This window comes from Sorghum bicolor, chromosome 1 (assembly GCF_000003195.3).
Source record: "Sorghum bicolor cultivar BTx623 chromosome 1, Sorghum_bicolor_NCBIv3, whole genome shotgun sequence".
Lineage (NCBI taxonomy): Eukaryota > Viridiplantae > Streptophyta > Magnoliopsida > Poales > Poaceae > Sorghum > Sorghum bicolor.
The window spans coordinates 6,472,674-6,487,188 of record NC_012870.2 but is presented as its reverse complement, the minus strand read 5'-3'; the positions used below and the strand labels follow the sequence as shown (position 1 = coordinate 6,487,188).

Genomic DNA, 14,515 nt, shown 5'->3' with positions numbered 1-14,515 from the left:
TGATGTGCTCGGCTCACCAGTCACCTGTGCCATGAACCGGGTGTCCCCACTACGAACAATTGCTCCCGTCAATCCGGTAGGTGTAGGCGTCCCGAGGCGAGGACGGGAGGTCCGAGGGGCTCGGCCGGCCGCTCGGCATCGCACAAGGACGGTGCACGTACGCGCCACGTCGGCACGTCCTTGGGCCCCGTCACACTTGTACCCTCCACCACTCTCCTCTTTATCCCACGCCGAGCGCCAGCAGCAGGCTAGCTAGCAGCTCCCGCTCCGCCGCTCGCTAGTCACTAGCTACTGGACCGCGCGTCTCTGGCTCCCTCCACCGCGCCGGCGCGCGCGGGCAGCTGCCGGAGCCGCCCTTTCATGGTCCCCGCCGTGGTCGGGACGAGATGCCTCCGTTCGCATTCCTCCGCCGCTCCCTCCCCGCGAGGTTCATGCTCGCCTCCACAACTTCATCGCTTGAAGGAATCGAGTTTCTGCCAATGGTTTCGTCTCTGGAGTGCCTGTCTGTGGCGATCCTGAATTGTGTCTGTTTGTTTTTTTTTTCCTGGGCGAAGGCTTCTCGCGGGAGCGTGCGACGGTGGAGTCTGGGGGAGTCCGGGCGTGGCGCGGGACGAGGAGGCGGGAGGCAGCGGCAGCGGACTGAGCGGCCGGTCGACGGGGGGTCCGTCCGGGGAGTGCTACGCGTGCACGCAGCCCGGGGTGCCGGCGTTCCACTCCACGACGTGCGACCAGGTGCACTTGCCGGACTGGGACGCCGACGCGGGGTCCTCGCTCGTGCCGGTCCAGGCGCAGCAGGTCCAGCCGGCATCGTCGGCGGCGCAGCACGCGGGCGCCGCGGCGCGGTGGCTGTTCGGGCCCGTGCTGGACCCGCGGAGCAAGCGCGTGCAGCGCTGGAACCGCTGGATCCTGCTCGGCCGCGCCGCCGCGCTGGCGGTGGACCCGCTCTTCTTCTACGCGCTCTCCATCGGCCGCGCGGGGCAGCCCTGCCTCTACATGGACGCGGGGCTCGCCGCCGCGGTCACCGCGCTCCGGACCTGCGCCGACGTCGCGCACCTCGCGCACGTGCTCCTGCAGTTCCGCCTCGCCTACGTCTCCCGCGAGTCCCTCGTCGTCGGCTGCGGCAAGCTCGTCTGGGACGCCCGCGCCATCGCCGCGCACTATGCCCGATCCGTCAAGGGCCTCTCCTTCGACCTCTTCGTCATCCTCCCCATCCCGCAGGTCAGCCTGCCCCCCGAACCCAGTCTACCAGTTTCTTCTCACTGAAAAAACGTTCCAAGCATACACCTGTAGACGCTGTAGCACTGTAGGTGAGGGTGAGATGGATCAAACGCCCCAAAATTATGGACATGCCTATTGTCCCGTTCTGAGACAGCGCACAACGCCCTTCAGTCCTTGTCGGAACTCTGCAGCAGTGTGTAGGGCAGGAGTACGTTACAGGTACAACAGTGTCCAACAGTGAGCTGATGTGTAGAAATGTGCATGTTTCGGCCGCTGCACACTGGACAGTGATGCTGGGTAATGTGCAATGCTGGCATTGGCGCGCGCATGTGTGTGGTGGCAGGGAGGCTGCAGTTTCTTGAAAGATCATGACCCGCAGTGATTGCTGGGATGGAGAATTCAGGTCGGAGTGTTTGGTGGTTAGACGAGATAAGAGTCTGATGGGTTTACGGAACTAGTAGTACAGATCGATAATGGCGTAACGCAATGATGGCGGCGGTAGTATTTGAATATGACCTTGGATGCAATCATGCCAAGTGAAAAAAGAAACAGCATCATGGCAGGACTAGATTTGAAAATGACCATAGTTACAATGAGATAACCAGCATTGATGGTAGAAAACTGGATAGAAAACGATTTGCTCATGCCTCATGGTAGGGCAGCCTATTATGCTCACTGTTTGTCCCGCAGCATAATACTATTTCATAGCTGACACTGCTCGAGAGTTAAGACTGGACTCTTATGTGGCTTTTGTTCTAGGCACACTTGTCTGATTTCTGTTCATGCCATTGGATTCTTTTTCCTAACTATTTAGTAGTCTTTGTCGTTCAGATGGTCTTGTAATTTCTTCAAGTGACAGCTAGTTTTTGTCGCATAATATAAGAATGCAAATTCGTTTTTGTTTCGCATGATTGTGCCTGTCAATTTTACGTGGGGCATGGCTGCAAGGTGTGTGTGTGGACAGTGCTTATTTGGACCGGTTGGTCAATGATAGAAATTATTAATTATATCCTTTTCAAATCAATGAATGGGTTATTGATATTGTTTATCCTTGCAAAAACAATTCAAGTTATTATTGTTCTAAAGGGCCTAACTGATTGATCAACAGCCGACAGATCTAGTTGTTTAGATCTCAGACATTCCCACATGTTCCTTTTGTCATACAAGGGTTTCTAGCCACCCCAGTTCCTTTCTCTACAATTTTTTCGATGCTTTGCCTACGCAGTGGCGGATCCAGGATTCAAAACCTGTGGTGCGAAGCTTATTGGTTTTAAGTCAATTAACACAAGCAGTACACAATCAACATATGTAAACTTGAAATTTTGTGAAGGGGATTAACTGTATTTTGGCTGTGGGCCCAGCTTATTCATGTGCTGCCACTGTCCCTATTTATTTATCTTCAAAGAGAAAGAAGGGAGGCATCTCAATGTTATAAAAAAATTTGATAGTAGTATCTATAAAAAAAAAATGGCAGGCACCAATTGAACAACACCTTTATGAGAGAAAAAAAAAACAGGAACTGTATTGAGGACTTTAATTTCAGACATGCCAATCATCTGCATGAAGGGCCTCGAAGATGAATATAATAGTTGTCTTTATGTTTTTGTATGTTCTCGAGATTTCCTTTATGTCAGGGTTTGCAAAGAAACATATAGTTTTGCTTTGCTTTACTTTATAGCCTTTGTTTTCTGAACAAGGCGGGCGGTCCATCAATTCTGCAGGTCATCTTCTGGCTGGTTATACCAAAGTTAATTAGGGAAGAGCAAGTTAAGCTTATCATGACAATACTGCTGCTCATGTTCATATTTCAATTTCTCCCCAAGGTCTACCATTGTATACACATCATGAGGAAAATGCAGAAGGTGACGGGTTACATCTTTGGATCAATATGGTGGGGATTTGGTTTAAATCTATTTGCCTATTTCATTGCTTCTCATGTGAGTATTCCCTTCCTCATTACTTATTGATTAAATAGTGTGGACATGGAATCCCAGAGTCGCTCTCATAGTATCATAGATTGCATTGAGAGTAGTAATCATTGATTTCTGATTGTTGATGACTTAGTATTGTCAATGTTCTGAAATTTCAAAAGAGAAGGTGGGGGTTGTCTAATGTCCACCAATAAACATGTGCAATGATTTAAAATTTCAAAAAAAAATGCCTATATAAGAATTCTTGGCTGCAATTTCTGGTTCGGCCTTCAACATATAAAATTGGTATTAGACTTAAGACCAATGCATACTGAATAATATGGGTAAATTGTTCATCAATGTTCTGCCATTTCCAGATTGCAGGTGGGTGCTGGTATGTTCTTGCAATCCAGCGCATTGCTTCCTGCCTCCAGGAAGAATGCAAGAGAAACAACAGTTGTGATCTAATATCGCTAGCTTGTTCCAAGGAGATATGTTTTCACCCTCCTTGGTCATCGAATGTTAACGGATTTGCATGTGATACGAACATGACCTCATTTAGTCAACGAAACGTTTCTACTTGTTTAAGTGGAAAAGGATCCTTTGCTTATGGAATCTATTTGGGGGCTCTTCCTGTTATATCGAGTAATTCACTTGCTGTCAAAATACTCTATCCTATATTTTGGGGCCTCATGACACTCAGGTAACCACTTTTAGAGATTTAGTTTAATTTGTGTGCAACACAGTGTCTGCTCTCTAGGAAACTATTGTCTTAATAATCTGCTATATGTTCAGAATATTCTTTCTTTCTTATACTGTTTATCTTCTTTTTTTGACATCAAACTGATACCCCAGTTCCACTAAAAAAAATTCTAGTCTTGTTACATGCATGTATTTCTTTACATACTACTTTTTTTAATGATGTTTCATATTGTGTTCAACAACTGCATATTAGTAAACTTGTACAATTCCTTGAATTGTTTGGCAGTACTTTTGGTAACGATCTTGCCCCAACAAGCAATGGTATTGAGGTGATATTCAGCATAATCAATGTCCTCAGTGGTCTGATGCTCTTCACATTGCTGATCGGAAACATACAGGTACAACGGGTGTCATTTTTGGTCCTTCTGTGTGATTGTATTGTATAACAACGCTTCACTAACTACAACTTACTGAATCTGCAGGTGTTTCTGCACGCTGTCCTGGCAAGGAAGCGGAAGATGCAGCTGCGGTTCCGGGACATGGAATGGTGGATGAGACGGAGGCAGCTGCCGTCCCGACTGAGGCAAAGGGTCCGCAAATACGAGCGCGAACGCTGGGCCGCCGTCACCGGAGACGAGGAGATGGAGATGATCAAGGACCTGCCTGAAGGACTCAGGCGGGACATCAAGCGCTACCTCTGCCTCGAGCTGGTTAAGCAGGTACAGTCTCTGTCTCTCAGAAAAGCCTTTCTTTAGTCAGTGAAGTAACTGAAGTTCAAGTTGTTGTGATGTTTTTCAGTTTGTTTTTTTATAAAAAATGTGCAGTTCTTCTTACATGAATCATGCATGTGATATGAGATTGTTACAAAATTTCCCCTTGCCAGGTTCCGCTGTTCCATGGCATGGACGACCTGATCCTGGACAACATCTGCGACCGGCTGCGGCCTCTGGTGTTCTCCAGCGGGGAGAAGGTGATCCGGGAGGGCGACCCCGTGCAGCGCATGGTGTTCATCCTGCAGGGCAAGCTCCGGAGCACGCAGCCGCTGACCAAGGGCGTGGTGGCGACGTGCATGCTGGGCGCGGGCAACTTCCTGGGCGACGAGCTGCTGTCGTGGTGCCTCCGCCGCCCCTTCGTGGACCGGCTCCCGGCGTCGTCGGCCACGTTCGAGTGCGTGGAGGCGGCGCAGGCGTTCTGCCTCGACGCGCCGGACCTTCGGTTCATCACCGAGCACTTCCGGTACAAGTTCGCCAACGAGAAGCTCAAGCGCACGGCGCGCTACTACTCGTCCAACTGGCGGACGTGGGCCGCCGTAAACATCCAGCTCGCGTGGCGCAGGTACAGGGCCCGGACGTCGGCGACGGACCTGGCGGCGATGGCTGCCCCGCCGTTGGCGGGCGGGCCCGACGACGGGGACCGGCGGCTCAGACACTACGCGGCCATGTTCATGTCGCTCCGGCCGCATGACCACCTAGAGTGAGCATTAGGGAGGGACCATCCTAGCTGTCCGCTGGTCGCGTCATGGTGACTGTACATTGTAGTACACTGTAATATATGGTTGTCATCTTCTTTGTAAGTGAATTAGTGGCTCCGAATTGTCATCATTTAAAGAAGATCAATAATAATGGAGAAATAATTTCTTAGTCAGATTCAATTGTCGTTTTCCTCAAGAAAGAATCAATGCTTCTGCCGCGTTCGTCTGGATTGCTGCTTCTGAACCGTCGAGTCTTGCATGTTTTGCTGGTAAAAATACTATTCGCTGAAATATTATAAGAGAAAAATATTGTTCGCTGACAGAAAAAATACGGCTTATAAGATAAGCGAACGGGTAGCTCAACCATTGCGGCCTTAGCTGCAGCTGTTGAGGGCACTCATAAGGGTACTCCGAATGCAGACTCTATCATGGTTTCTATGTCTATTTACTATCCTTGTATTTATTGAATTTTGCTGATGTAACGCTATATTTATTGATGAGAGAGTAAAAAACAAGAAACGACGTCTAAACAAGAAACGACGTCTACTCGCGCATCGAAGCCGAAGAAACTAACATCGACCGCGTTGGGAACTCTTCGCTAGTTTCTGTCGATCCCCTTCAGATCCCCTACGCCCTGTGCCCCTCCTCTTCCCATCGCCGCCACCGCCTCCATGTAAGCTCTGCGCGCGCTCAGCCCCGCCCATCCGGTGCTTCTTCTTTGCACGCAGGCCAGCAAGCTGCAAGGGGAGGTATGGTTCATCGATGGGCCGTATTGCTGTTGGCACCTGCCAACCGCACCTTCGTCGTTGGCCGTCGTCGCCCGGAAACGATCGTGTGAAGCCAACCGGATGGTGGGAGCGGCAGCAGCGAAGACGCTCTTCCGTGGCGGCGCATAGCATAGCGGTTGGTGCTCCACGGGCCAGCGTTCTTCCTGATCAGGCTGGTGCATTTGTTCACTATGGACGAACGAGTGCCAATTTCTTTGAATGAACAAGAGGATGTGAATAGTTCCATCGGATGGTGAGTTGGTGATGCGGATGGTTGATCTCCAGCACCTGCATCCGTGGTGCACGAGCGGATGGAGCGGAGAATCCAGTGAATATTTGTCTAGATTTTTATCTAGACTCAAAGATAAAAAAAGTTGCATCGTGGAGAATAGTTTCTTGACACTGTCTCCTAGGTTATAGAAACTATTCTTAGTTTCTGCATTGTGAGTGCCCTAATGTAATACTCTATCACATAGTCCAAGACAATTAATTACATGTTATTTATGGTATTTTGCTGATGTGGCAGCATATTTATTGAAGAAAGAGGTAGAAAAAATAAGACTCCAAGTCTTATTTAAACTCTAAGTTCATATTATTCGAGGTAATAAATAATTTTAGACTTTATGATAGAGTCTGCATTATGAGTGCTCTGATGACACGGTCAGGTTCAGAAGCCGCCTGTTCATCCTCTCCGAATCGAGAAACGCGCTCGTGACCCTAATAATCCATTAATAATCCAACCAAAGCGTGAGCAAGACGCGCGAGCTTCGTTCAAGTTCAACCGCGAAGCTCTCAGGAGTCGTAGACCGGGCCAACTTCACACCACGGACGGAGGATTGGCCCAGCTCAACCACGAAGCGGGGCTGCGCGGCTCAATCTGGTAGGCGAGCTTCGTCAGAATCCGGACTCCATATAACGGCCCATTTACAGCAAGGAACCGCGAAGCCCAACCCAAGGTCGTCTTCTTTCTTGGAAGAGGGGGCCGCTTACTCGAAGAGTCTTGCTCTTGTCTTGCCTTCGCTGGTTCGCTTTGCCTCCGGTCCCTCCTCCCTCTCGCGAACCCGCACGAAGCACCCGCTGATGGCCGCGGCGATGGACGTCGATAGAGCCGGGGGCGGGGAGAGGCGGCCATCGGAGAAGGAGCTCTTCCGTGCCGCGGAATCCGGCGACGCCGCCGCCTTCGCCTCCCTCGCCCCCGCAGACCTCTCCCTGCGCAACGAGGATGGCCGCTCCCTCCTCCACGTCGCCGCCGCTGCCGGCCATCCCCAGGCACGCAAAGGGGTCTTCTAGTCTCTACTAGGGGTGAAGACTGGGTTTAGGGTTTTTAACGGCTCTGCGGTGTTTCCCTGGGTTTTAGGTGGTGCTCGCGCTTGCGCAGTGCGGTGGTGACGCCGCGGCGAACGTGCTGAACGCGAAGGATGAAGAGGGGTGGGCGCCGATCCACTCTGCGGCGAGCTCTGGCAACTCCCAAATCATCGACATCCTGCTTGAGCGAGGTACGAGTACGATACTAGCCCGATACGTGTGGGCGGCGAACTGTACTATTTCTGCTAAGGATTTCTAAGATTAGTTGGCGCAAAACTGGTAGTACATGACGGGGTTGATGTATTGATGTTTGCTGATAACATTGTTTCTACGTTCAGTTTCTGAAAATTGCAGTAATTAGTGCTAATTTGAGCATCATATCTGTCTCATACGGCAATGCAAACTTGCAAAGCACAGTATATGTTACTTATTTTGTTATTTGGATAATTTGGCTGATTTATTGATGCAATTGCGATTTATAATTTGATGTGGTAACACAGTGTTTAATGGGCACGTGATTGCTGTAGGCTGTTACATTTCAAATCGATATTTGCTAATGGTACCTTATTTCTCATGGCTAAAATTATCATGGATATTGTCTCTGGTTGCCAAATTCCTATTGGTTTTTATATGCAGAACTTCCCTGTTTTCGTTGCCCTAGTTTGTGCATCCTGGACAAGCAAAATAACAGCTGACATCCATGGCTATGAGAGAGCATGGTATCTCTCGGTTTTTTCTTTTAAGAATGATATGATTTACTCATACAGCAGCAGACAGATGGTTAGGTATTTATTGATATGGGAGCATGGTGCTTAACACATTAATGGGCACATAGCTGCTATAGGCATGTGACATTCAAATGGATGTTAGTACTTTGGCGTCAATCATCTGACTATTTGAGACGTGGTACTTCTTGGGTGTATTGCCATATCAGCATATTGCTGCTATTTTCCCACATCCTTGTGTAGGCTCCTATTCTGAGCAGGGTTACAGGGCTACTTTCTAGAGGATTGCTGATTTTTTTCTCCCTGTGGTCATGTTTGGATGACTGGTTTTATATCTGAAAACCGGTGTAAAATCCGAGCCCACAAATTTTCCAGATCAATCTTGAAAAGCTTGTTTGGATGCACTGTAAAATAAAAAGGCTCACACCGGTAATTGGCCCTTACACCCGGATAAAAATAATTGTCTCCTTAGCCCACACTAAAAATATGACGGATGTCGGGCTCATCCTCCGCTCCTTGAGTCGTTGTTATCCGTGCACCGTGACGCTTCAGGTCTCTCCACGGCGAGCTCTGCCTCCCTCCACCCTCCATTCTCCTCCTCTTCCCTCTACTAAATCCTGATTCCCATCCCTCAATTCCTAGCACAGATGCAATTTTGGTCTCGACCTGTGCTGCTTGGTGCTTTAATTACCAGTCTGGATTGACATCGAGCCATGCAAAGGGCAACAAGGCTGCAGGGGATGGCATGGCCGTGGCGGAGCTTGTAGTTTGCATCAGGGGTGATGAGACATTTCGGCGGATCAGTACGGCGGGCACATCAAAACTTCGATTCGATTTGGTTGGGGCGAGCAATCATGGTCAAGCAACGACGACAGTGATGCTGGCGAGCCTGTCGACCCAAGCAGCAGATTACAAGCGGAAAGCGGATACAAGAGTTTCCTAGTGCACAAGGAATTACAAGCACATAAAGTTTCATTTGCAAAAGATTACTAAGTTGCCAAATAGGTCCTGAATAGGCTTTCTGATGAATTCCTATTTATTACTTGTCGTCTTGGAATGGAATGTGCCAGTACCGGTCCATTCTAGCATACTGGAGGTCAATAATTCCATTTCATCACAAACTTATCTTTTTGAAAAAAACAACTGTGAAGTATTTTAGCTTCTATACGCTCTAGTAGTATCTGCTAGTTATAATTCTAAGCATTATGCCACTTTATTCTCTTTGCTGCTATTCAAGTGAGTTTGTGTTCCATCTTCCCTGTTGGATTTATTTTTAGGGGAAAAATCAGTAGTTTTGTCTATATAAATCTTTTGTTTTCTCCCCAACTAGTTGAATCATAAATTTGTAATACCAGGTGCTGATGTTAACCTGGTCACTGATGGTGGCCGAACTGCTCTTCATTATGCTGCGAGTAAAGGGAGGCTTAACATAGCTGAAAAATTAATAGCCAATGGTGCTAATGTCAACAAGAAAGACAAGGTTTGTATACTTTCAACAATCTAAAATAAGGCCTTCTTTGCTGGTAAAACTCAAATCCAATAAAAGAGTAAATATATGGAGCTTCATGTAATGACTGAATGTAGATTTAATGCCCCAGCTCCTGGGCAGTCAGATATCTATGAGTTTTTGGTGCTCTTCTAAGTGGGTCTTTTTGGTGACACTGAAACTTTGCTAGAGATGGGTTATAATATTGGTCTGTAAATGCTGAAGCTTTTTCTATCCTGAGGCAATGCAACAGACAAGGCTGTTGAAATCTCAAAACCATGACTCTAAAATATAATGTTTCAGAATATCTAATTTTTCTTGTGAAGCATTTGGTCTAGCATAGTTCGTTTGTCCTCTATATCAGTTTGAACAAGAAACAACAAACCGGGTAAATTTATATGGTCAAATACAGTTTTTGTGACACAGAGAGATGTGCTAGATCCCCCCCTAGAAATATGTTTATCATTGTTATGCTATCACATATGCCTCTACATTGTACATCATCAAACAAATTGCAGTAGGCAGCCAAACTGATTTGCTAAACACGTGGATCTTCAACTGCTTCTTTTTCAGTTTGGCTGCACACCTTTGCATAGAGCTGCAAGCACAGGAAATGCAGAGCTGTGTGAATTCCTCATCGAGGAAGGCGCGGAAGTTGATGCTGTTGACAAGACAGGACAAACACCTCTTATGCATGCTGTTATATGTGAGAACAAAGGGGTATGTTTTTCTGGCTCCATTGCATCAAATCAAATTTGTTGATATGCATGCAGAGATGGTAATTTTCATGTCTTGCTCGTGTGCAACTGTGAAGTAACTAGTAACATTACCTTTCTTGTGTTTCTGCTTATTTAATGATTTGCTGTGTTCCAAAATGCATCTTGAATGCCCATCTATGTTGCTGTTGACACTTTATTATGATGATTATAGCCTTTTCAACATGTTTTTACCTGGATAGACCAATTAGTTTATTGGTGGGCCACTGCCTTCTGAATATCAAGGAGTGTTTTTTTTTTTTACTTGAAAGTTTGATTGAGTCGTTCGCAAAAAAAAGAAAGTTTGATTGAGTGTAGACTTGACTTATTTCAACTTTCAAGGTCGCTCTATAAAGATTGCCTATACATATTTTTATTAATTTTTGTTCCTACAATTGTATTCCAGGTTGCTCTTCTGCTAATTAGACATGGCGCTGATGTTGATGTTGAGGACAAGGAAGGCTACACTGTCCTTGGCCGAGCATCGAACAGCTTCAGACCTGCACTGATCGATGCAGCCAAAGCAATGCTTGAAGGTTGATTTGGTGCTCTGCTCAAAGATAATGGAAAGTGTGATAGGAGGAACTGTCCTGAGCCGAAGTGTTAAGCTTGTTCTGGTGTAAACAAAGGGGGGCTCTACAGAATCAGATTGACCCTGCTAGAATTTTGACTCTATATTTTCTTTTGGAAAAAATTTGACTATATTTTCCTTTCGGATTTCTTTAACCTTGAGACTAACATGTCATCAGCCTTGTGTGTGATGACCTTTAGTTCCTCCCGGTGTGCTCGATGATAGGACAGTCCTTGAGTGGCAACTAGCAACAAATTTCCTTGCCTTGTTAGCTTTAAGCTAATCTTCAGATCTTGTTAAACAGTATCATCTGTCAACAAAATGCGTTCCGGAAGTTTTCTGCAGTGCTCTCGGCTGCTCGCTGCACATTGCTTAATTTGGTGTGCGGCGTCGCTCATGGCTGGCTCGGTACTCAGCTAAAAGGATTGGTGCGGACTGCAAATAAATCACCGGACTGGCTTGCTAAACAGTGTCATCATTTGTCAACAAAATACGTTTCTGAAGTTTTCTGGAGTGCTCGCTGAACCTGCTCAATTTCTCAACAAAATGCGTTCAGAGTTGGCTCGGTTCTCAGCTGAGGTTCAAGCTGAAAAAGATTGGCGCTGGGTGCAACTGAATCATAGGACGAGGCTGTGATTCAGGTTGCACTATCCGTGCCGTGGTGACCGAAGATGCAGCATCGCAAAACAACGAAGCGTGCAGCGTGCTTTTGTTGATGCCGCATAATTAGGCTTCATTGACGCGTGCCCGAACGGACCAGCTACTTATGGGTCGCCGGCCTCAGGCGGTCAGGCCTCATGATCTCAGCGCAGCATCTAGTCCCCCGCCCTGAATTCCCGAAAGTGCGGTTGCGGTTCCTTCCGCTGATGGCGGGGTTACATGTTTTGACGGTGTTGCACCGGTCATGCCACTTCTCATGCTAGTTTAGGCTTGCTTGGATCGTGCTAGTGGTTTGTGCGCTACTAGTAAGAGCATCTCCAACAACTTGGTAAAATTCACTTGTCAAATTTTGAGTTATAGCAAGTTGCTAATTTGTTTAGCAAAAGAAAAAAAGATGTGTCTCCAATAAGTTGCTATTCTCACTTGGTATAAAATAGAGGATGACATATGGGAACCGCTCACTTGGTAAAAAAATATGTGTCTCCAACAAGTTGCGCTCGGGATAGTAACTTGGGATAGCAACTTGACAAATCTCGGCAGTAGAAACCTCTGGATAGCAATTTGAGAAATTTAGAAAGTTGAGATAAGGAGTTGTTGGAGGAGGATTTTTATGCTTTTAGCAAATTTGGTAGGATAGCATGTTAAAATACCAAGTTGTTGGAGATGCTCTAAGCGTCAGGCATATGCAAATGACAGCTCAATCACAGCGGTGGCTCGAGCAGTTGAAGCAAACTTTTGGATGCAACGGAATTTGGAAATTTCTTGCGTGGATACGCAAACTCGTACGCCATAAGCATGGATATAGCTCTCTCGGCCGGATATGGATAGGCTGGATAGCTACTCCTGCAGTTTCTTTCAACCCTTTTTGTGCTTCCTTCTAGCAGCACATTCTCTCCTTTTTTTTTTTGATTTGTTGTGCGAAGATAATGAATGCGCAGTCGGGCAGCCGCGGCACGGCGGTGCCTCTGTAGATCCCCACCACACCACCTGCTCGCAATCAAGACCACGTGATGTGTGCACGTGCTTTGCCCGCTGCCGCTTCGCTGGCTGGCCGGCCGCCTGCCGTAGTGGCGTCGCGGCTCGCGGCACTTGGGCCTTGTTTAGTTCACCTCGAACCAAAAAGTTTTTAAGATTTTCCATCACATCGAATCTTGTGGTACATGTATGAAACATTAAATATAGACGAAAACAAAAACTAATTATACAGTTTAGCTGTAAATCATGAGACGACTCTTTTGATCCTAGTTAGTCCATGATTAGATAATATTTGTCACAAACAAACGAAAATACTACAGTACCGAAAACTTTTCACTTTTCAGAACTAAACAAGGCCTTGGTGCATTCCTTCCACTTCCACGAGAGACGGGACTCGGGCGTAGTGGCAGTCTAGACATGCGGGATCCGCCCTTCTTGTGATACTCCAGCTATCTATAGTGCAACAGTATATATTGTACAAGAAAAAGGGTTAAACAGCTGCTTACATGAAGTCATGAACGCGGATCGTGGCTGCCACTCTGCCAGGGGTGCGCGGATTCGCGATTGCTAGAAAAACGAAAGAAAAGAGACAGTCAGAAAGAACACGGACGAGCCTTAGACTGAAACTGAATCTGTTGTGCGCGTTGTAGCAGTAGACCTGTTACCTAAAATCGCGCAACGAAAGCAGCATCGATTCGGGCATTTTTAAGCCTGCGCTGAACGCCTCGGATACCCGCGCGACACCAAAGCGTTGTCGGCACGGTGGAAGCCTGGGATCAGCGATCCATGCGCGAAACCTGGCTGCTCCTGCGGACGAGTGCAACCGGGCAAGGACCGCGCCATGTTTCGCCAGGTTTGCAGCCACATAGGTGTAGGTGTGTAGCAACCGCGATGTGCCGCTGCATGATCTCTTTCTCCTCAACCGGTCAACGGCAATACATACACGCAGATGCCCTCTACTCCCCCCCGGTTCTGAGCTCCTTGCCAGCAGACATGTGCATGTCTATGTCTTTGCTCTTTTTTTTAAGGGACATGTCTTTGCTCATCAGTCACCACTAACTAGTTGCCATCTGAACGTTACTAAGGCTATTTCTAACAGAGCCGACCCAAACCAAGACCTACGCACCAAAAACTGCCATACTCTAACAACGAATCCAAACCGAGACCTATTTCTCTCCACCGAGCACCGGACACCTCCTCCCCACTAAGCACCGTCCGCATCTCTGCATGCACCGCCCCTCCCTCTCTCCCCTTCATCGTTGAGCAAGGCGCCTCTCCTTCCCCTCCCTCCTAGATCCGACAGCCACCGGCGAGGAGGAGCATGGATCTGCCGCCGTCGGCTCCACGCCGCATTCCCGCATGGCTGATTCGACGTCGAGCTCCGCCCGACTCCCACCCCGCCGAGCTCCACCTGTCTCCCCATCGAGCACCACCCGCCTCTCGGCTGAGCACCTCTGCCCGCCTTTGTCCCCGTCGAGCGCAGCCGCTCACCACGTCGTCGTTAGGCCCACCACTACGAGCGTGTTTCATTTGCGTCGTCGTCCAGAGAGGACGCTTTTTTGCGTGTCGATTCGTGTCGATTCGACCGATTTAGGTCATCTGTTGGAAGGTGATTCTAGGTAGACTAGACCTATTTTGGATATAGGTTGCACTGTTGAAGACAATCAGAGACAAGCCTATTCGTTTATTAAAAAATCATGAATGAAAGTATTATTCGTTGATTTATTGAATGGATAACATATTCTAGGCATAAGGACAAGCGAACAAAGTTGACACTCACGCAGTCAAGCTACCAAGTGCTCTGCTTATGAGAGATTCATCAGGAATATAGTGACTTTTCAACCAACCCGCCCGAATCCGTGTAAAGTGACATCGTTTCGTTTCCGAGCGTTTTCATTTTCAGCGCTTGAGGCAGCGACCAGAATCCAAAATCCAGTGTTGAACGGATCCGAAAAGGAAACCAAAAGGTA

At 47.7% G+C, this 14,515-nt stretch overlaps 2 protein-coding genes across 2 annotated transcripts; both read left to right on the top strand.

The window, feature by feature from the left end:
- LOC8086214 (cyclic nucleotide-gated ion channel 2) lies at positions 121 to 5,481 on the top strand. Its single transcript, XM_002466378.2, has 7 exons — positions 121 to 427; positions 555 to 1,218; positions 2,940 to 3,155; positions 3,506 to 3,831; positions 4,117 to 4,228; positions 4,313 to 4,549; positions 4,714 to 5,481. Exons 1-7 carry the CDS (start codon positions 387 to 389, stop codon positions 5,305 to 5,307), a joined length of 2,190 nt encoding a protein of 729 aa, XP_002466423.1. The 5' UTR covers positions 121 to 386; the 3' UTR covers positions 5,308 to 5,481.
- Positions 7,062 to 11,244, top strand: LOC8085917 (26S proteasome non-ATPase regulatory subunit 10). Its single transcript, XM_002466377.2, has 5 exons — positions 7,062 to 7,337; positions 7,426 to 7,564; positions 9,454 to 9,578; positions 10,158 to 10,304; positions 10,746 to 11,244. Exons 1-5 carry the CDS (start codon positions 7,149 to 7,151, stop codon positions 10,878 to 10,880), a joined length of 735 nt encoding a protein of 244 aa, XP_002466422.1. The 5' UTR covers positions 7,062 to 7,148; the 3' UTR covers positions 10,881 to 11,244.